This window comes from Papaver somniferum, chromosome 5, assembly GCF_003573695.1.
Source record: "Papaver somniferum cultivar HN1 chromosome 5, ASM357369v1, whole genome shotgun sequence".
Lineage (NCBI taxonomy): Eukaryota > Viridiplantae > Streptophyta > Magnoliopsida > Ranunculales > Papaveraceae > Papaver > Papaver somniferum.
Genome location: NC_039362.1, coordinates 194,557,837 through 194,579,734, shown reverse-complemented (window position 1 = coordinate 194,579,734; position 21,898 = coordinate 194,557,837). Strand labels below are relative to the sequence as shown.

General features: G+C 38.7%; 2 protein-coding genes across 2 annotated transcripts; both read right to left on the bottom strand.

Moving 5' to 3' along the window:
* Nucleotides 1–8,290: 8,290 nt before the first annotated feature.
* On the bottom strand, nt 8,291–12,489 carry LOC113280466 (U6 snRNA phosphodiesterase-like). The gene is made up of 9 exons (XM_026529086.1): nt 12,466–12,489; nt 12,080–12,165; nt 11,002–11,069; nt 10,803–10,886; nt 9,712–9,961; nt 9,517–9,613; nt 9,369–9,434; nt 8,607–9,260; nt 8,291–8,510 (listed from the first exon to the last, which is right to left on the bottom strand). The coding sequence occupies exons 1-8, from the start codon at nt 12,487–12,489 to the stop codon at nt 9,078–9,080; spliced, it is 858 nt and encodes a 285-aa protein (XP_026384871.1). The 3' UTR covers nt 8,291–8,510; nt 8,607–9,077.
* Nucleotides 12,490–16,878: 4,389 nt separating this feature from the next.
* LOC113284173 (importin subunit beta-1-like) lies at nt 16,879–21,009 on the bottom strand. Its single transcript, XM_026533586.1, has 3 exons — nt 20,722–21,009; nt 17,653–20,076; nt 16,879–17,522 (listed from the first exon to the last, which is right to left on the bottom strand). The coding sequence occupies exons 2-3, from the start codon at nt 20,058–20,060 to the stop codon at nt 17,324–17,326; spliced, it is 2,607 nt and encodes an 868-aa protein (XP_026389371.1). The 5' UTR covers nt 20,061–20,076; nt 20,722–21,009; the 3' UTR covers nt 16,879–17,323.
* Nucleotides 21,010–21,898: the final 889 nt, after the last annotated feature.

The window sequence follows — 21,898 nt, the reverse complement described above, 5'->3', positions numbered from 1 at the left end:
CACAGACCGATTCACGTCATAGAAATTATCAAAGTGATTGAAGCTTTTCATGACTTTCGTCACTAGGTGAAGATAAACATGATCAAAGCGAAATGTTTTACCAACACATGATTTCGAGATATAGATAGGAAATGCTTGCTCAGCTCGAAATGTCAAATGTGTATGATCTAGTCTATATAACATACGACTTTTGTCTCATAAGAAGTAGGAGATAGAATAGATAGACTTTTGAGTGATAGATAAGTTCAAGTCTCCACATAACTTTTTGTTGATGAAGTTACGCGGTTCCTTGTATAGATCTTCGTCGTTATATGATGAATCGCCATGAAGTCCTTGAGCTCAACTACACTTTTCTATCCTAGTCCGAGACTTAGCTTTGTAGGCTAGAAATCAAGACTCATAGTTTTGATCACTAACATTGACAAACATGCTTGAGATAACAACGCATGCGAGGTCGACCGAGTTATCAGCACCAAAACCAGTAATGTAAGGACCCTCAAGAACAACAGGATAAACGTCCCAGCGATTATCACTAGAGTTCCGTGCGGTGCGATTAGACTTATTATTAAAATCAACATCTCACATAATCTTCTCATCCTCTGCGATACCATCTTTCCTGACCAAACGAACGGCCCATCGGGATGATTCACTCTTCATGATAGCGACCTTGTAATTTTCAAAGAAGCTCTCAACTGTATAATCAGAATAATTAATTTTTAGCTCAGCATATGCGGTTTTCCTGTATTCTTTCGGGTAGAGGAATCCTAGTCCAGCTGCACGACGAGCGAACTCCCATATAATTCGGTAGAATACTATACAATTGTAGCCCTGGTTCCCGAAGACAAACATACACACATTTTTATCATCAGCAACAATGAAGAAGATGAGGATAAATCTTCACCAGACGGGGGAGCACTCGTCTGCGAAGTCAAAAGTTAAAAACCAAAAAGGCTAAAATTTACAAATAAAAGACGATAAGGATGGTACCTGAGAAGAAGGAGGAGGAGTAGGATGAGAACATTTCTTGTGACCCTTGGGTACCCCAGAAGTGGGTACTTCGCCCTGCGAAGAGGCATGACGTCAAGATAGATAATCATCATAAAATTGCTAACAGTAGACGAAAATGATACCTGTTCAGAGGGAATCTTCTTAGCAACCACTTTCTTCTCCTGTCACGCCTTGACAAGTCCAGCAACAGGCATCACATACTAAAACGAATTAACAAACATAAATACAGTTGATAATTCCAAATGATACAAATCGCAGTAGGAAAAGTCATACCTCGATAGGAACAGTCCAGCGAAGTCTCCCGCGAGGTAACAATGTCTGGGAAGGGGACCATCGCGAGGAAAGCCCTTTTAGTCGTAACCCCAGACGAAAGGACCTCCGACTACTAAAGGAAACCTCGCCCAGTCATCAACAGAGAGACGAAGTTGGGAATCCACATCCATAAGAAGCTCCTTAGTAGGGGGAAAACCACCTTCCTAACAAGCTCAAGACCCCATTCATGATGCTCCCTGGTGCTTGTAAAGACAGCTGAATAGTTGTCCACGAAAGAGTCTATGTTGAAATCCAAGGAATCAAATTCTTCAGCTGAAGAAGGAAGTTGCGAGATACCATCGCGAGAACGGACTTTGAAATTGTTGGTGATCCGAATCGCATTACCAGTAAGCTGGAAAACCCCACACTGCAACCTACTGAGAATTTCCAAGAAAATGGGGTTTGAAAGATCATACAAAGGGAAATATAGTCCCTCTCGAGATTATCACCTTATCAGCAGACCAAGTGTCCGAACCAAGCCACCGATAGTTCAGTTCCATCTCTTGGGTAGCAAAAACAGCGGGATATAGAAAAGAATCAACAGCTGGAGTTAAGGTTAAACCTAACTCCTGGAGCTCGGCTTGAAAATCCTAGAGAGTTTTAAGTGAAGCAGATGCAGAAACGCCTTTAGGAGACATTGTGGTGAAGAAAGTAGAGGATTTGGGGAAAACAAGGTAAAAGTAAGAGCAAAGATTAACAAGAAAAGAGCAGAGATTGGAAGAGGCAGAAAAGAAACTCAAGTAAGGGTGGAGAAGTGTATTTATAGCAAGAAGAAGGGACCGGCAAAATCGGGAAGCGGCATGATCGAAGTAAAGGTGACTGTAACGGACAGTTACCCAGGGAACGTGGCCACGTGGAATTATGGGTATGGAGAACGTGACGGTTAAGGAAACTGAACGGTGCTTATTCCATCCTCGCAGCAACTTGGACGGAATAAGAAAAGGCAAAATGTAGGTACACGAAATAGGATTGCCACGTGTCATACCAAATAATGTAAGGAAATCCTAATCAAAGATCCGTGTCAGTGACCTGTCAAATCAGTCAACATCAGAAGGCGAGATACAAATCCCAAACGCGAGGTAACTCCCCACCCCGAATAAAATAGAAGGACCATCAAGATACTAAGGCAAAGCCACGAAAAGATTACTTGTTGAAGAAGATAAACCGCGAAGTAGGAGCAGTAGGGCGCAAGAAATGGAACAGGTGTCCCGACAAGACCACGTGAATTTAGCGAAATGTGGGGAAAAACTTTATGGAATATGCTCCAGGCGAAGCATAAAGTAACCTCGGCGAGATGATATGAGCTGTATACCACTAGGGTTGCTTATGCCTATAAATAGAGACCTTTGGACAATGTAAGGGGAGAGATTTTTTTGGAGGGGGAAAGGTCTAGCATAGGAGAGAGAGAGAGTTAGGGTTTCTTGGTAATTCATAGGCTTGGAGAAGGGATTAGGGTTTTCTAATAACCCACGAGTGTAACTTGTATCTCGCTTGAGATGAATAAATAAGTTTGAGTTCTAGTGTTTATTATGTCTTAGATCTTGCATATTTTTCATTTGGGTGTGTTGCTGGATTTCCAGTAATCACAATCACAGTATAACTTATTTCATTAATATGCACTTGAGTCACCAACTTAAGCAGTTGTACGGTGGTGACAATGAAGTGCAGCCAAGTCTCTTTTTTGCTGGTCGAAGGGAAGAGTTTGTTGGCCCAACGTGGCTTTACCACGGGGAAAAAATAGCTGATGAGATTAGCACTAATGAGAAATACTCATACAAGGAAAATTTGAAAAGGATCAACCACCCTCCAATGCACAATGAAGTATATGATCACTTTGTTGGCTCGTGCAATGGTTTAATTTGTGTATCTATACGCCACCAACGAGTTGTAGATCCCATCTACGTTTTTAATCCAATCACAAGAGAGTATGTCTATCTTCCTGAACTGGTGGTGGAACCATCGCCGGATATGGAATATCCTTTTATCACAGAAGGAGGAGAGGTTAATCTGTTCGGTAAAGTGTCAAGCGGATTTGGGTATGTTAGATCTACCAATGAGTACAAGATTGTAAGAATCCACTATCCTTGCGCGGTTTATGAAGGTCATGTCGAAGTATACACACTTGGTAGTGGCTCTGGATGGAGAGCCAAAGGGAAAACTTCCATTCGGTTGATGCAACGCAATGGCGCTGGTATATTTGCAAATGGAGCTCTTTATTGGACTGGAGATAAGAATATTGTGGCCTTTGACTTGGCCGACGAGGAGTTCCGGTTACTCCCTTATCCTTCATGTATGAACGACTGTGTTAGTTACATCGATCCACTTGGACTTGTGGCACTGGGAGGGCATTTGTGTTTTCTTTGGAGAAGTTATGTCTGGAAATATGGTCCTTGAAGAAAAGGGGCAACGAAGATGACGACACGAAGGAAGTTTGGTCTTTGGATTATAATATAGATTTTGAAGGTGTGGCAGTGGACCGGAAATGGACGTGGTTTACGCCGGTTTTACTTACTAAGACCGGGGAACTCGTACTTATATTCGATGATACAGCACTTTATTGTTATGACTCGAAAACAACAACTCTAAAAATGATTTCCGATGGTAATGAAGTGTCAAGGAAGTACTTCGCCAAAGTCAAAGCAATTCCTCACATAAATACTTTTGCTTCGTTGGTAGCCATGGGAGAAAAATCAAAGAGATCCTTGGCTGGTGGGGTATGGGAAGATAACAACCATATTGAACAACAATTAGAAGGAGTTGGTCTCGTGTAAAGGAGCATGCATGCATTACAATCTGGAAATTATTTTGGAAACCTATTTACGAGCACATTTCGGTATATGATTTAAATTCGTTTACATTTATATGAGTCCAATTTCGATCACACTCCATGACGATTGTGCACATAATTGATCCACCAATCAAATGAACATGTCAATTATACTCTTTTTAAAGGAATATGCACATGATTAAACTCACATTTATACAGTTCTGTTTTAATTTTAGTAGTACTGAATCAAGTCATCATCAGAGAGAAGTAGAGAAACTGACAGCAAAACCGTTTATGGTTTCCTTCAACTCCTGTACTTTGCGAATCATAGATCTACCACCGAATATTCTAGTTAATGATGCTGCTTCGAGCTTTTCAGCTCTCAAATGCGAGGAAGACGGTTTTGATATGACAGTGATCATACCGCCAAAATAAAGCACTTGTACGATTCAAGTATGCACTGTCGACCGCCAACATCATTCTAAGATACTCATGTAGGGTTTCCTGTATTGACCAACTCGAGTCAACAGTTCAACCAAGCGGTCTGTCTGATCCAGGTACTACTACTGACGCTTAATACTTTAGATGTTAGGTTCGGTGGTGTTGGACATTTGCTGGGTACGTTAAATAGCCCAAGTATATAAAAAGATCCTAAACCTTCACAAACTCTCTTTTTGCTTGTTGGAGAAGAAAGGTACGGTATATATATATAGAGAGAGAAGAAAAAGATAAAAAAAATTGATCGTACTGGCTTAATATAGAGATGTATGGATCATGATCTTACATAATACATTGTGATCAACCCTAAACAAAGGCATCTACAGGTGTGTTCTAAGTTTTCTGTTTATTATTATGATCAGTTAAAGTTGGATTAATTTTCTTTTTCTTCTCATCTTTTCTTTCTTACATGATAATATTGTTATTCCTAGAATCGTCTATGGAGTCTCTATTCTCATAAGTCTTATTAAATATCTTTTCTCGAGTTTCGTTGGAGTCTGTTTTCGAGTGCAAGTTAGTATGTAAAAAATGGCCACCTCTTCTCCATGATAACAGAACTTACTTTAGTAATATGCACGTCAGTCACCAACTTAACCAGTTATACGGTGGTGATAATATAGCCACCACTAAGGTGGTGCCAAGTCTCATATTTGCTGGTTATCGTGAAAAAAATTATAACGCACAATTGATTTACCATGGGGGGGAATTACTGATAAGATTAATATGAATGAGAAATACTCTTACAAGGAAAATCTGAAAAGGATCAATCATCTCCTATGCATAACTACCCATATCATCGCTTAGTTGGCTCATGCAATGGTTTGATTTGTACATTTATACACCACCATCAAGTTTTAGATCCCATATATATTTTTAATCCTATCACTAGAGAATATTGTTATCTTCCTCCACTGGTAGAACCGAAGGTCGATTTGTTTAATCGCTTATCATGTGGGTTCGGGTATGCTAGATCTACCAATGAGTTCAAGGTTGTCAGAATCTACTATCCTTACACAGTTGATGAAGGTCATGTCCAAGTATACACACTTGGGAGTGGTTATGGGTGGAGAGACAAAGGTACAATTCCGATTTGGTTGGTGAAACTTAATGGCGCAGGTATATATATATATATATATATATATGAAAATGGAGCTATCTATTGGACTGGACAAAAGAATGTTGTGGCTTACGGTTTGGCTGAGGAGGAGTTCCGAATGTTCCCTTTTCCTCCAGGTGTAATTATTAAGAATGATCGCCACGAGTTTACGTATGGAGTTGTAGCATTAGGGGGCCGTTTATGTTTTTCTTGGAAGACTTAAGTCTGAAAATATGGTCCTTGAACAAAAAAGGCAACGAGAAAGATAAAGGGATATGGTGTTTGGATTTTGATATAAGTTTTGAAGGCGTGGAAGTTGATCGCTGGTGGACGTGGTTTAGGCCGATTTTACTTACCGAGAATAAAGAAATCATTCTTGTATACTATGATCGAGCACTTTATTGTTACGATTCGAAAACGACAACTTTAAAAATGATTTCGTATGATGAAGAAGTGTCAACAAAGTTTTTCACTAATGTCGAAGCAATTCCTCACATTAATACTTTTGCTTCATTACAAGCCATGGGAGAAAAATCAAAGAAATACTTGGTTGGTGATGTATGGAGGAGAAAACGACGAGATTGAACAGTTAGAGGAAGCTACTCTGGTTTAAGAGGCCCGTTCATATTTGGTATAGAATTTTATTTATCATTTGCTATATATATTTCGATTGATTATTCGTACATGTTATTTTTCTTGATTTTTCCCATTAAGCTGATATATGCTTATAGACTTGGCCGTGCAGTATCTATGATCTCTTTCTCGGAACTCATACAAGTTGAGTTCCAAATTCTGCTTGCCGGAATGAACCCAGCTGAATCATGCCGATTCGGTTATCCATGATGTATGCGGAAAATCTATACATTCTTATCAAGGTTGACAAACTTCATTTGCATTAACAACCATCATAGAATCTAAACAACTCCAGAATTTCATTTTGCAAAATCCTATCGTCCTTTTATTCCAGCTTTTCTTGATTTCTCGAAGCCTCAGCTTCCCTAGCTAGTAACGTCAATGCCTGCTTGCTCGCAACATGAGCATATTTCCTGCTTGCACTCAACAGCTTCTGTACTTTCAGTTCTGAGTTAACAATTTTTCTTTCTTCGCAGACTCTAGCCACCCACCTATATTTAGCGTACTTGACAACCATATATATCTCCAAACGGCTTGTTCAATAAACTCATCTATCAACCTGTGGAATTCAACATGAGCAAGAGATTCTGCACTTGGAGATTAATTTGTTGGATAGCCTAGTCATTTCGATAGTGAACTCAACCGGTACCGAGGCGACCACGGCTTATAGCACAACTATGATATTAATCATTGGTCGCGAAACGGTAGCAATCAATCAATGTAGTCGATCAGCCGTGCAGTATCTATGATCTCTTTCTCAGAACCAAACTCTGCTTGCCGGACTTTTTTTTTTGTTTTTGTTTTTTTTTGTTAATTAATTAGGAGTTCCCATACATTAATATAATTTAGATACTCAAAGATGCATTAATAACTAGGTGTTCACATTATAATTTAGAAAGATGCATTAACTAAGTAATGGAAAACTAGCATCCTTCTGCAACTCCTCCGGGAATTCTTTGGGTTCAAATATTTTTGTCTTGGGCCCGGGTCCCTTCAGAAATTTTGCCATGAAATCTGCCCCTTGGTTATACCACCTTTTCCCAGATACTTACAATAGAGCCGCTTAAATTATGGTGTCTGTAAAGTACAATTTGTTTGATAATGTTGCAGTTCAGAGTAAATTCATCACCATGCACCCCCATAGTGTTCTTCAAACAAGTCAAAATTCACCTCCAGGATGACTAGGACATTTTTCTTGACGGTAGAAGTTGTAGCATTGATCCATCATCCAATATGCCCAATCTGAATTGCATAACATATCTAACCTTCTTCTGGTGAGCGAGTTTAAAACCAGCTAGCATCCCCTGGAAGACATGATAGAGTCCTGAAACCGGTTTTTCTGAAACAGCAGCTAGAGCAGCAATGGGCACCCCAGATTCACACCCCAAAACCTCCTCCTCTCCCCTTTCTGTAGTAACCATTTATCGTTACATAGTAACATGTATCTGGTTTGATCAGTGGGATCCCCATAGCGTCAATAGGGAAATCTTTGCGACGCCTATGAGCATTGACAAGAATCATACCCTCAGGAACACCCCTGTCACCGGCCTTCTTCTTACTGCTTTTCTTCTTATCATCTTCGGAATCTTCAGAATCATCTTCCTTCCCGAAAAGATCAGGCTTTTTTGCCCATATAATTTCTTCTTCCTCATAACTAGGAGGAGAACTAGAACTATCACCAGGATCCATATCCATAATCAATAGAAAGTGAGGAATGCTGAAAAATAACGAGGTAGGAAACCCTAATTACTTCCGCCCAAGATGCTCTGCTTGCCGGAATGAACCTAGCAGATGTATGCGGCAAATATTTGGGCTTGATCTCTTTACCAAAGCCCATTTTACTTTGAGTAAGTTCCAAGTGTCTTCTACAAAGGGAATAATGTGCTTATGGTTTGCCACAAATAATCTCAGTGAACCACTCAACAGGTTCCGACTTCAAATTTGGAAGCATCTACCTACGTTCTTGGCGAACCGGCAAATCAACTAGAAAGAGTATTTCAAACTTCATTTCATTAAAAATTGTAATGTACCAGATGTTTTACAGTTTGCGAATTACACATTTCATATTTGCTGATCGTGTTCTCTGACAATCATACATTGCCCCTCATTCTCTAATTTTGTCAATTTGATGAATGCAAGACCCGATTCTCCCATTGTTTCTCCTATATCTTGCTGAGCTTTCACAAGTCCGTCAGCCTGCACCACCAAAGAAAGATTTCAACTCGAGTAAGATACAAAAAACAGCCCAAAAACAAAATGCACACTGAGTACTACCATTACAGAATATATTACCTGCTTTAGATACATTGCTCAGTTGCTGCTCGGAATCACGAAGCTTCTCTTTCTTCTCTACAAACTTTTTCTTCAATTCAACCACAGGAAGTTTCGGATTCGAACCTCCCCAATGATTTGTAACCGACTGTCACATTTCTTGATCTACACATCCTTTTGCAGGTTGACCAATTTCATTCGCAGTAACAACCGTGTCAACCGGAGTAGAATCACTAAACAACTATCTAGGCAAATTCACTGCACCATCCAAAATCCTCGAAGCTACATCCCTACTCATCAACAATGGTAGTTTCCCTTGAACTTGCGAAAACACCCACCTGATGAGCCCCCAATCTACACAAATACTTCTCCAACACCACACGTCTTTTCTGCATAAACTCCTCTTTCTACATCACTCCACTTTCTAATACACACTTATCCAGTCTTGGTGGTATTAAAATTCCTGTATAATCCTCCACTAAGGAATTTAATCTAGACATTACAAATTTTATACTGCTTATTACCAATCCTACATTTGATACCTTTGAACTCGCACGTAAAGATACATCTATTTTGGGACATTGTACCTGCAGACAGGTCTTCCGTTACCCTTTTCTTGAGTTGATCTCCGACATTACCTGATGCCCACGCCAGTGAGATATGTGGGCGAGGATCCTGCAATCAAAAATCAAGCACATAGATGTTGATTATTTGTAATTTCATGAGAATAAGGTTCTATAGACCAGGTTCAGGAAGAAAAAAAGTATGATAGAAAAGTCAAACCTTATAGAATTCTGGAAGATTGTGAAACCTATAAATCTCATTGACGGACTGAATTTGCCTAGTTATCTGAAAGCAACTGAAACTTATAAGTTACCGCTCAAACAGGATAAGAAAGGGTTATATTCACTAATTCTACTCTACTCAATACCTCGGCTAAACCTCCTGCAACGACTTCCATTGCAAGAAAGGACCTTATTCGTTCGTCATTGACAAAAACCTCCCACTTGGTAAAATCTATCCAATATCTGTTAAGCAATTAAAATCAAACAAACCATGCTATAGAACCAGTACAAGTGGTAGACCTACAAAACTGAAAACAAAAATATGCAAGAGTGGACCTTACTGCTTTGACGGTGAAAATTTCTGACGCAGCATTGCCAAAATGGAATCTATTTGGTGGACTCGGATAGGAACAGTTCTTCCCAAACTTATGTGGACCTCCCTTCCTAGAGCCACCTGTTCAAACTTTTGATTATCTTTGCATAGGATGCTAAGTGGGATGTCAACGTCAACAACATGGAGCTCAGGAACCACTTTCGCAATTCTCTTCAGAAATAGTGCTAGGTTTTTCATTGTTGTAGGTGGTATATAAACTGTGAAACCAAATAGCTCGGGATAATGAATACATGAAAAAGGTAATAGTAACGAGTTTGAAAAAAAAAAGGGAAAACACATTCACAAACAATAAACTAACTGTAAACAAGGAAAACAAATGTGTGGTACCCTATACAAGTAAATCTCTGTATGATATCTCTGTAGTTTAAACTACATCCCAACCGGCAAAACCTTTCTTTATAAGAGCTCAACGCAGAAAGCAAGTCATAAGGTCATCAATGGGTTATAGCTGCTGCAAGTTTATCCTATACTCAATAAAGATGTACTATCTAGTAAGCCCTTTCTTCCCATTAAACAAAAGATTGGTACCCACAAATCGCTGTAAATAAAATAAAATTTTGAACCTAAAGAGTGCGACTCCCAACATGGTGCAAACCCAGATGATGCATTTCTTTAGCGCCCCAAACTGTTTCAGCACCATAATTTTATCTAATGTTCAAATCAGAATCAGGGTAGAAAGCCAGTTTTGTCGAGCTCAAACTAGCAATTGCATGCTTAATAATATCTGTTGATTCAGAAGAATAAGCCAACACCTTCACCACTACAAATAATAGCTTACTAGAAAAACACCAACGTTCAACAATTAAATTGAACTACTCCACCTACTGATGAATCCAGGGGTTATCAAAAGAACGAGTAAACCGTGGAATCCTTATGGATCAAGAGTTTTTCGAATTGGATGGCACCATAAATAGCCTTTCTAACAAATCATATATTGTGGCTTAGTAAAACAGATTTCAATTTTGACTAGAAGTGAACCAAGAACAGTGCTAAAGACAAGAATGATAAATTTAAGCGGTAAAGAAAGAAGAAGAAAACCTGGGATAAAAACATGAAGAGCATAATTTCCTTGAATATGTGGAAAGCTCCTCACCCGGCTTCCTTGACCAATATCCATATAATCTGAAAATCAATAAATAAGATACTTCGGACAAATTAATACATAAACGAAAACCATTTGTTAGGTCCAGCCGTCCAGAAAAAACAATGGATATGACTTATTAATTTGGGCTTTTACCTAGAGGGTTTGGAGAGTTGTTAGAGATAGTGGAGGTGGTGGAAGACGAACTGGTTCTGATTTTAAATCTTCAAAATTTGAATTATGACGAAAACTAGGGCTTGTTGGAGGTGAGACATCTGGGTCTGAGGAAGAAGAAGAATCGTCCCCATAGGTAGCTATCAGAGCTTCCATCCTTCACGCCGTAATTTCTGCTCCTCTCTTTTATAACTATCAGAGATACGACAACAGCAGGGCCATCATCTTTTCCCAAACAGCATCATAGAATCAATTACGAACGAATGTATAGTAATAGGAGGTCCACTGTCAGGTTGTTGAAACAATTACTGCGAGGTGACATGAAGACAGCAGCAATATGTCTCCACTGCACCAACCAACCAAACCTTAAAATTGTATGACAACTTCAAATTTCACTGTATACAAAAGAACAATAAAATGTAAGCACCAGGAAAACAAAAGGAAGGCGAAGTTATCATTCTCGCAACAAATACAAAAAGCTACATCTAAATTGTTGAAACCATTAGTTATTTTAACAATGTTGACGATTCTTACCGCCCTTTATTTACAGTTCATTGAGCTTATCTTCGGATTGATTTTTCATTTTCTGGACTTCTTTTGTGTGGGGAATATTCTCACCTACCATGTGCAATAGTACATAATATAGGGAGATACACATGACCTTGGTAGTGGTTGCATACCTAAACATTCTAGCAATCGTAAGCAGTTACGTACTTCCATTGTTTATTGGTGAATCTCATGCCCTGGTTTTAGACTTTCTCATGCGCTACTTTTAGACTTTACCGCACTCTTCAGTAAAAACTCTTTACAACCCTGCTATGTAAGCCTACAAACCATGCCTAAGAGGCCAATGAACTAATAAACTGTACAACATCAAAACGGTGTGAGCTCCATATTGGCAGAACAGACATGGTCTGGAGGGGTTTTAAATGATCCAGATGAGTATGCCATCAGATGACCTTTACGTCCATGTGATGATTCGACACCCAAAACAAATAACAAAATCTTATATACACGAGAAAACTAATCACTATAAGTAGCTAGGATGATTACCCTGTACCTGTTGGGATTGTGGTCTGGTGCTCCCTGTCCATTCAAAGGGACTTTCTTCTGCTCTTCATTCTCCTTCGGAATCGAGATAGTTGGCTGTAAGAAAAAGGATGCATGTCAACAAGGGGCACACCTTGGGAACACCAAAGAAAAGAAAATAGAGAGTTTAACACGAGGCAGAAGCACAAGAAATGTATTGCTAAGTTTAAATTACAAATAAGATACAGAGAAAGACCAAGCGTGTGAATAATGAGGAAAAATCACAAGACAATGAACTGATGGGTAACTATAGAACAATATGCCCCAACCAATACCACTCCAAACAGTTCTATTTCTTCTCCTTACTACGTCTTGGACAAAATCCCAAGAGTTAATTAGACATGTTCAATTCCAAACCTTGGCAGCAATGGTTGACCCCATTGGTCCTACAGGTAATAGTACTGATGTTGATACTAAGCTGAAATCAGAAGATGAAGATGGTACAAGGGATAAACTATTGTTCTCTGGTTCTGTCGTTTTAGGCGTTGCAGTATGGTTTTGAGGTCTATTCTTGGTTTTCCTTTGTAGAAAAGAAAAATGATGTTTGTACACTGGAGAGTTAACAATAATGTTGTTTATAAAATAACAAGCTGTAACTGAACAAAGAGATAATTGAATGTTGTACAGTCCTTTACAATTTTTCTGAGTATGAAATGTCACTTAGACATTAAGGCCAATTTCTCCTATACCACAAGGACCATCAGTGATCTAATAAGCTAACTCAAAGAGGCGATACTGATCAAGACCGGTAGTTTACAATGGAGTACTAACACGTCTAATTGCACAACAAACATGAAGCAGCGAGGGAAATCATATCCCGAAATCAGTTCAACAGCTCAGTAAATCCACTATTAGCAGTACCCAGAATACACTATCAGTAGTACTAGTAAATTTGGGGAAAATCATATCAAAAATGGGTACAGCTGAAAATTAAAACAAGAAATATGATGATAATGGTGATGATAACTATGTAACTATTATACAATCAATTTTAAAAACTGATCGATCTAATAACAAAAAAATCAACCAAAAAAATTCAAAATAAAATCATAAAATTAGATCATACCTGATTTAGATTTACTTGATCACAGTTGGTATTATTATTACGGAATGTGTAAGATGATACTAATTTGCTTCCATCTCTTCTTAGGCTTTCAGTCTCTCTCGGTTCAAAGGGGAAAGAGGAGTGATACTTGTGAAGATTTTGGTTTCTCGAACTCCTAAAAGTAGGGCTGTCAATGGATATTCGATATCCGGTATCCGTTCCGAACATCCGGATTCCGTTAGGTTAATATCCGACATAACGGCTATCCGATATCCGATAATCTTAACGTAACGGATATCCGTTTATTAACATAACGGTACCGGTTAAGGGAGTTTCCATTAGGTTAATATCCGATACCGTTAGTGTATATCTATATCACAAAATTTTCGGAAATTTTCGATACCTAATACCCTTTAGGTTTACTCTTTAGCCATTTGATTACGTCTCTCCTAAGTAAATATCAGAAATTATCGAATATTAACGAAAATTATCGCAAATTATTGAATATTAACGGAAATTATCGGAAATTATTGGAAGTTTTTTGTATCATGAGTAGATAACGGAATAATATCCGATAGCTTATCCTTAACCTTATCGATATTGAATTTTTGAATTCCGACGGATATTATCGGATCCCGGATATCCGATAACCCTTAACCTTAACCTTATCGGTATTGCCAATATCCGACGGATTTTTATCCATTGACAGCCCTACCTAAAAGTTTTAGGCTAATAACATCGTTGTGAAACTACTTATGAGGCCCATTAATATTTGGGTATACTAGATGACCGTTGCCACAGTGGGGAGGCCGACCCAAAAAAAAGGAAACACTGCTGTAATTGGATTGTAGAAGAAAATTTGTGCCTAAAGTGAAAGTATCAATTTTCTTGAAATGGAGGGAGTACATCGTTTTATTAATTGCAAAGGAAAATTAGTTGATGCATAAACCAAAATATGGTTACATAAAGTTTATCATTTTATGGTAGTTTGCATAATGGATATACATTTATTTTCGAAAATTATGCCTAAAATGATAAATACCTTCGATTTTTTCGTAAAAACTCTAAATTTGATATTGTTGTTTGTACTCATCGCCTAGATTTTTTTAAGACCTTTCCAACGAGATAAAATTTGTAAAATTCCAAGACACCGATTTTTAGATATGTTATATTAAAGTTTGGTTACCAATTATACCCCTGAAAATAGGATACATAAGGAATTATAATACAATTTGGCTCTTATATATATTTCCTCTTCCTCTTTGGTCTACTTACGAAAATGTCTACAGGGAAAAAAGAAAAATTTGATTTAGAGGGGTGGTGTCGTCCTTTCATCGTTGAACTAAATCCAATCTTTTTGTGTTAAACCGGAAAAAATGTCACGCTTCACATTGACACAAAGTCACCATATATAGAGTCCTCCCTCGTTTCGCTCGGCCGGCCTAATAACAAAACACCTTGTTTGTTTGCACCTGACTCATCTGAGTTGTTTGGATCTGAGTTGTCTGCATCTGACCGAAATCACTTAATTCATCTGGGTCTGAATCAAAAATATGTGAGTCATTGGAGGGTATTTCCATTCCTGACTCAAACCGGTCTGAATCAGGGATTACGTTTGACTTAGAGGCTGAGTCAGATTTGGCTCAAAATAGAAAACAAAAGGTCTGAAATCTGACTTGCAACAAGTCCGGAGTTGACTTAAATTCAAATTGCCAGTCAGATGCAAACAAACATGGTGTAAGTCAAGCTGAGTACCTTCTCTTATCAAGAAAACTGTTTCGAGGCATTGCTCAAAACTTTTGAATATATTCAGTAAAGACAAAATAGAGTTACTAGGCAGTAAACTAATCTATCAATCGAACACGAAAAAGAAATACTTTTTATCGTACATTTCCATGGAATGAGGATTTGGTTCTCGCTCTCCAATTTCTTGCAATGCGATTTCTGCTTCAACTCCTTTCTCTTCACTAATTTGCAGACGACGATGAAAAATTGAAGTCGGATTAGCTAGCGTTCGGTTGGAGTAGAGAAAAGAAAATGGAGAAAAACAATAATTTTAAAAAGAAATTGAAAAAAATGAAAAGAAAAAAAATACTAATTAAATAAATTTAAAAAGTAAATAAATAAATAAATCAAGGTACACCAGTTAAGATAATCGTTTTGTAGGCCTAAAAAGAGCCTTCCTAATCAAGCACGGAAGAGAATCATTCGCGTCGAGAATCACTGAAGCCAAATAATGATTATTGCTTTATTGTGGTTTTTTTTTTGCTAGGTCAAAATAATTTATTGAAGCAAAAAAACGTAATTACAAGAATTACAAAATGGGAGGCTCGAGGCTTCCCCATCCCCATAAACGAAAGGGGCAAAAAAAAATAGCAACAAAATAGCACAAAAAGCTCATAAAATAAGCTTCTAAACACAAATAAATAACAAAAAGAGGAAATCTAGGAACATTAAAAACGTTTTCGCCCCTTATTTTCCACTCTAAAATTCCACTTCTTGGGTAGAAGACCAACAATTATTTTGTGTTAAGTCAGGGTCTCCAAATTGTTTCATTTTATTCCATTGTCGGGAGATTTAAAAAGAATTTTCAAAAGTTGTAAAACAAGTTTTGGTGTGAGAGGACAATAGTCCCACATCGTTATAATCCGCTTAATTAACTTAAAACATAAAAGGGAAGGGTCGCTCCACTCGTTGCCAATTGGTTTTGAGTTGGATGCCCGCAGACTTTAACATGGTATCAGAACTAAGCCTCAGACCCATACCTACGTACGCCGGGTGTAGGCCGAGTTACTGGCCGAAGTGCTTAACCGATTTTGTCACTTGTACACCCGGGGTGTAGGGCAGTGCCGACACTGGCTGAGGTGTTACCCCATGATTTAGTCACTCACCTGTGTACACCTGTTACCGATCGACTGGTAACTCGTACGTAGGTCCACGTGTAAGGCCCAATGACCGGCCTTACACGTGAGGGGACGTGTGGGAGGACAATAGTCTCACATCGCTATAATCCGCTTAACTAACTTAAAATATAATATGGAAGGGCAGCTCCACTCATTGCCAATTGATTTTGAGTTAGATGCCCGCAGACTTTAACATTTGGCTTTGCCTTATGTGTGGTAGTCAGAGTGGAGACAATTTACAGCAGTTGTTCAATTATTTCTAGGAACCAAATAGTCAATCTTAGCCGAGATGGCCGAGACTTCGCCAGAGCCGGAAATCTTGTTGGTTCTCAAATGGTATGGATGCGTTTGCTTTGAGATGAATCTCAAAAACAGAAATCCTAAAACAAACAATGGGTTTTGTCTTTCAGGCAAAAATCCATTCTTTTTCTCTGTGATTAATTTAGAACCATTAAAGAAAAAACCCAGAAGCATCAAGCAGCTACCATAAAGCAATAAGCATTACAAGTTCCAATGTGAAAATAGAACAGGAATTGATAAAAAAAAAAAAGTACCTTTGGCAGTAAAAATCCTAGGAGGATAGGAAAACAGTGAAAACAAAAATAAGCATTCCGGAATCTGGCCAGGTACATCTCAGTCTCTAGAGCCGGATATATCTCAGTGTCTCGGGCCTAACAGAGACAGCCCAAGAAGCGAGATTACATTGCTAGGAACACCAGTACATAACCAAAATTAAACTATTTGAACAGCTCTAAACTGTCTTGAAGTAAATTATTGGTAGTTAATTTCATAGCTAAAGAGAAGTAATCAACAGCATGTAAATTGAGCATGTAAACTGACATAAGATCTCATATAACTTTCTGACTGTAAATTTGAATAAAAAAAGATGAACAGAAATATGACACAACAACGAAACCACCGATAAGTGGATACATTGACTAAAAAACCAGAATCAATTGAATTTAACAGTACCACTTTCCGAGCAGTCTTTTGACTTTCAACTCTCTGTTCACAACTTGAGGACCTACCCAGACTAACCCTCCAAAAGGAAACAATGAAACAACCAAGAGTTATGTCCTCATCTCCACTTACTATATAATACACATCACAGACAGACAAGCCCACTACTCTATGAACTCGACCCTTGACCTCTTAAAAGAAAAGCTTGTAAAATAAATGATAAACGAATTAAGAGCCCATTTCTAAACGACCAAAAAAAGAGTAATGGGCAATGAAGAACCAAGAGCCCCATATTTGAATCACCCATTCAAGTTACCAGAACACGGCCTATCATTCCCTGTGTCCAAACTGCTGTTTCCTTGAGCTGATCATCTTCTGACTCCATACACTCTCCTAAAAACTCATTATAAAAGACTCTGTCACTGAACAATACCTTCAGATTTGGACCCAGTGTGTCAGCTAGATCACCCAACACCGCTACAGCAGCTTTAGAAACACTTTCATCCCTGAAAAGAAACGAGAGAATAATTGTATTAGGACACTCCCTCATCGCAAAAACACAACAGACCAAATGAGGCTATTTACAACAGAAACTAGAAAAGGATGGAGCAAGATTACTGGATTAGTATAAAATACCTTGTCTTATCATTGAACACCAATTCAATAAATTGCAAGAGATGACCAGCATGTGGCAACAAAAGATCTGCTTTTGAACCCTTCATACCCTGGAGGACACCCGAGTAAGCTTCAAAGATACCACGCCTCAGTTGATTCCCATAATCCATCATCTCTTCATCATCATTGTCTATCTGAGCACAAACCTCGGAGGCTTTCTGCATCATTGGGATTGCATAGGCGAGGTACTTCTCAAAGTGCTCGCCTATTGCAAGAGCAATATCTCCAAAGCATGAAAATATTGGGGGCTTCACAGATCGATGAAGAACACCATTTGACAAGTCACTGAGAAGAAGGGACATGATCCCATCACAAAATGGAACAATCTTGTCATCCAAAGCACGGCAAATATCACCAACAACACCAACAGATATGGCGCACACCTGATACTCCTCGTGATTCTGCAAACCCATCTCCAAATACTTGTAGAATTCTGGCATGTATTTGACAAATTCAGAACCTGTAGCATAAGCCAATGCCCCAATAGCAAGCATAGCTTCTTCATGTACTGTAGAGCTGCGGCAACCAAACACTTTGAGGAATAACATCATAATTTGATCTGCTGCCTGAAGAATAACAGTCTTGCTCTCATCTGAAGCACTCAATTTCTGGATGATCACCTGAAGAACACCGCAGAGCAGAGCTTGTAAATCTCCCTGCTTTACTCTATCATCTGTTGATAGGATCTGTACATCCATAGTCCGGGACAACTTGGTCATAATAACAGGTAAGAGCTGAGATATGATGTTTGCTGTCTCCGCAATATTGGAACATCTAACAACCTCATTGAGGGTCTCATATGCAGAAGACCTAAGCCTAGAATCATGGGTATCAGTTCTCTCTGTTGCAGCAAGAAGGGCCGATATTGTGCTAGGAAGATAAGGTGAGAGGAGAGAGGAACTTGGACCAGCATCCTCATATCCTTGGGCAAGAAAGTAAATTGCCCCACAGACTTTCTCTGCAACGTTATGAACATCCTTAATACTCTCTAGCAACACAGCCATGATGAGAGGAAGATTACCAGGAGTGATCACAGAAAAACCACGGGCAGGGGAATGCAATGTCTCAAATATCCTACTTAAAGACCAAGCTGTAGTATCCTTTACATGGCTGTTCTCATCCTTCATCGAATTAAGCAAAAACTCCAAACCAGCATTTACCAATGGAGAGAGTTTCTCTTCTGAAGGACCTTCGAGAATAGACCCAAAAGCATAGGTGGCTGCTTCACGACAACGCCAATCATTTGTCTTAACTATATTCTCCTGCACAAAGGGCATCACAAGGGGAACTACCGCATCTCCCACAGTCCTTGCAACAAGCCCAAGGCATGTCCCACCAGACATAGACAGATTCCAAGCACCATCATCCTGATCCTGGTCTTCTTCCTGTTTCAATAACGTCTCTAACAACATAGGAACCAGCGAGGTTAAGGCCTTCTCAATGAAGCAGGAATGTACACTCTCATCCCCACCATACTCTTGAATCTCGATTTCTTCATCACAGATGGAACTCCAGAACTCGATAGCTTGCAGGGCAACAGGTTCTGCATCCTCCTTCACTGCCTTTGAAGTAAGTTCAAACAGAGTCTGCATATACTCTTCCAGCACTTCATAGTAAGTAGATGAAATGGAAACAAGGCATTCAAATGCAGCTTGTCTGATATCTTCTTCTGCAGCCATGGCAGTCTCACAGACAACCTTCATTATGTAATCGCGCTCCATCTTGTTCTCAAAGTTGGTCTGTGCAAAATCTAGAGCATTATACAAGGCTCTTGTAGCTGCAAGTCGAACTTCAACACCATGATTACCAAGTGTCATACCCTGAACAACGGCAGTTAAGACGGTGTTGACCTCATCTTGAGCAAGATCTTGATGTGATATTTCCTCACAAACATATCCAAGAGTTTCCAATGTGGCCTGCTTTAATGTGGCAGGCGATTCTTGCTGTGTCATATTAGATAATAATGAAGCAATGAGATTTGGCCACTCCTTGCGAGGGATCTCAATGGAAGCGATCTTCGCAATAACCTGAGAGGCAGTATGCCTTGCTTCAGTCACACCAGAACCTAGAGTCCTCAATAACATTTCTTTAATCTGTCCTTTAACACCACCATCAATTGCCACCCATTGCTGAACCAGTTGTTCCTTCCTACCAGACTCTTTAGCATCTAATGAATTCTTAAGAATGATACCAGCCAACCTTCTTGACTCTGGAGGTTTCTGATCATTTGCAAGCTCAACCGACAAAGAAACCAAAAAACTAGGTAGATTCTGCTCTTGAAACTGCTTCAAGTTTCCCTCTGCAGCTGTTCTTACACTTGCATCTGGCGATTGAGCCGCCAACAAAAACTGTGTAATCTCCATTGCCATTTTTATCTTCTGAAAACTACAAAACCAACACCCAAACAAAAGAGGTCAACAACTATTTCATAGATCTATAAAACCCCTAAACCCTAATAACAATGTAAAAAACCAAATGTTTATAAAGCAAAACACAAATAACAGTATAATCAAATTGATTCAACAGTAATAAGTAAGTTACAAACACTCAATTGATTCATCAACACAAACACAGAAAATCCTGATTTCATATTCAGGACATCATTCAAAATAACATTGAAACCCTAAATCTCCATCCAAATAAAAACCAAATCGATTTCCATACTATCATCAGACCATATCATTACATAAACGCAACTCATACATAATCAATAACAGACAAAACAAACTAAAACCCTAAAAATCTAGGGTTTATAACCACTTCTGAAAAACAAATTTCCAATCATCGCAGTAACGAAACAACAAATACTAACCAATACCGATTCAAACAATTGAATCACAAACACTAATCGATTCATCAGTACAAAAAACCAAAAAAAATCCCAAAAATCAAATCGACTCAAAATTTTCCAATCCAAACCTAATCCCAGAAACTAACAACAAAACACACTAGATCTACTCATAAACACATCGAAATCAACAAAAAAACTTCAAAACAATCAAAAACAATAAGAAAAGAATCAATTATTACCAGAGATTGAACTTTGACTCAGCGAAACACTAAACTAGCGCTGTTGCTGTTGTTGACGGCGGCGGTTGTGGTTAAGATGAGTCTTCGTTGACGGTGGTAGTTATTCAAGTCACCGCCGATTCAAAGCGGCGAGAAGAAGAAATCTCCGTAGAGAGAGAAGAAGAAGATATTTCGAATGGGGAGAAGAAGCGGGAGGGACGATTACAGAGAGAGAGAGAAATAGTGGAGAAGTGGAAAATACGGGCAGTTTTTGTAGAACTGACCGTACTGACCCAGAAAACAAAACCCTAATTTTTTTTGTATTTTGAATTTTGAAAAAGGAAAAGAGATTATTATACACTGTTGCACGTCTGTTGTTAGTGTACGCTATGTGTATACGCGTGATACGTAAGCTACAGTGTTGATATTTAGAGGATTTGTTACACGTGTTCGGATTAGAGATTTTGACGGTTTGTAATGTTATATGTCGGGCACTAAATGGTGTTAAGGGTCGATGCCTATTGGAAAATGTATAAAACAACCCTAGTATTAGGACCCGATTCACAAAAACATTCTACTGTTACAAATTATTAACAAAATGTTCCTTCTTCTTTCTTTTTTCCTTCCTCTTCCCTTCTAAAAAAACCCAAATGGTGGGTTTGGATGTAGAATTTTAAAGGTGGAATTTATGGGTCCAGGGGATTTGATAGAATTACGTTTCCCTCTGTATGTTTGATTACCCGAATCCTTGGAATCACGTTTCCTACGGGATTCAGTTTTCCAGCAAATCCTCCATATGGAGTCCGAACTCTCCCCCTAAGATTTGTCGGGAAACTTATCAAGGGATTTATAGACCCATTTTTTTAAACTATAAATCCCATATATATGCAATTTTTAGATTTGAGGTTAATGCCAAACGGTACAAAGACTTTAATAAAAGAAAACTCTCTAAACTCTAGGAATTCTAATTGAGTTTATTGGAAACAATAAAGAAAATTCACAAAATAAATCTCAAACAGCTGAGTCGCAGACTAGGTCGTAGAGTTGGTCGCTATCTTTAAGGTATTTCGCGACTCTGCCTCTTTGATTGTGCTAGCAGTCAAAATTGTCGAAAAACCTATGGGATAAAACAGCTGATACTCTCTTGTTCGATTTCTCTGCACTATGAGAAATCGAATCACAATACTCTTTCTACACT

Excerpts from the sequence above, each read along its gene's own strand:
- LOC113280466 (XM_026529086.1), bottom strand. The coding sequence starts at position 12,489 with ATGGGGTCAACCATTGCTGCCAAG. Across the intron at positions 11,070-12,079 it reads CCAGACCACAATCCCAACAG|ATTTAAAATCAGAACCAGTT; the intron begins GTACAGGGTAAT and ends CAAATTTTGAAG. Across the intron at positions 9,614-9,711 it reads AAATTTTCACCGTCAAAGCA|ATATTGGATAGATTTTACCA; the intron begins GTAAGGTCCACT and ends ATTGCTTAACAG.
- LOC113284173 (XM_026533586.1), bottom strand. The coding sequence starts at position 20,060 with ATGGCAATGGAGATTACACAGTTTTTGTTGGCGGCTCAATCGCCAGAT. Across the intron at positions 17,523-17,652 it reads GTGTTCAATGATAAGACAAG|GGATGAAAGTGTTTCTAAAG; the intron begins GTATTTTATACT and ends GTTTCTTTTCAG.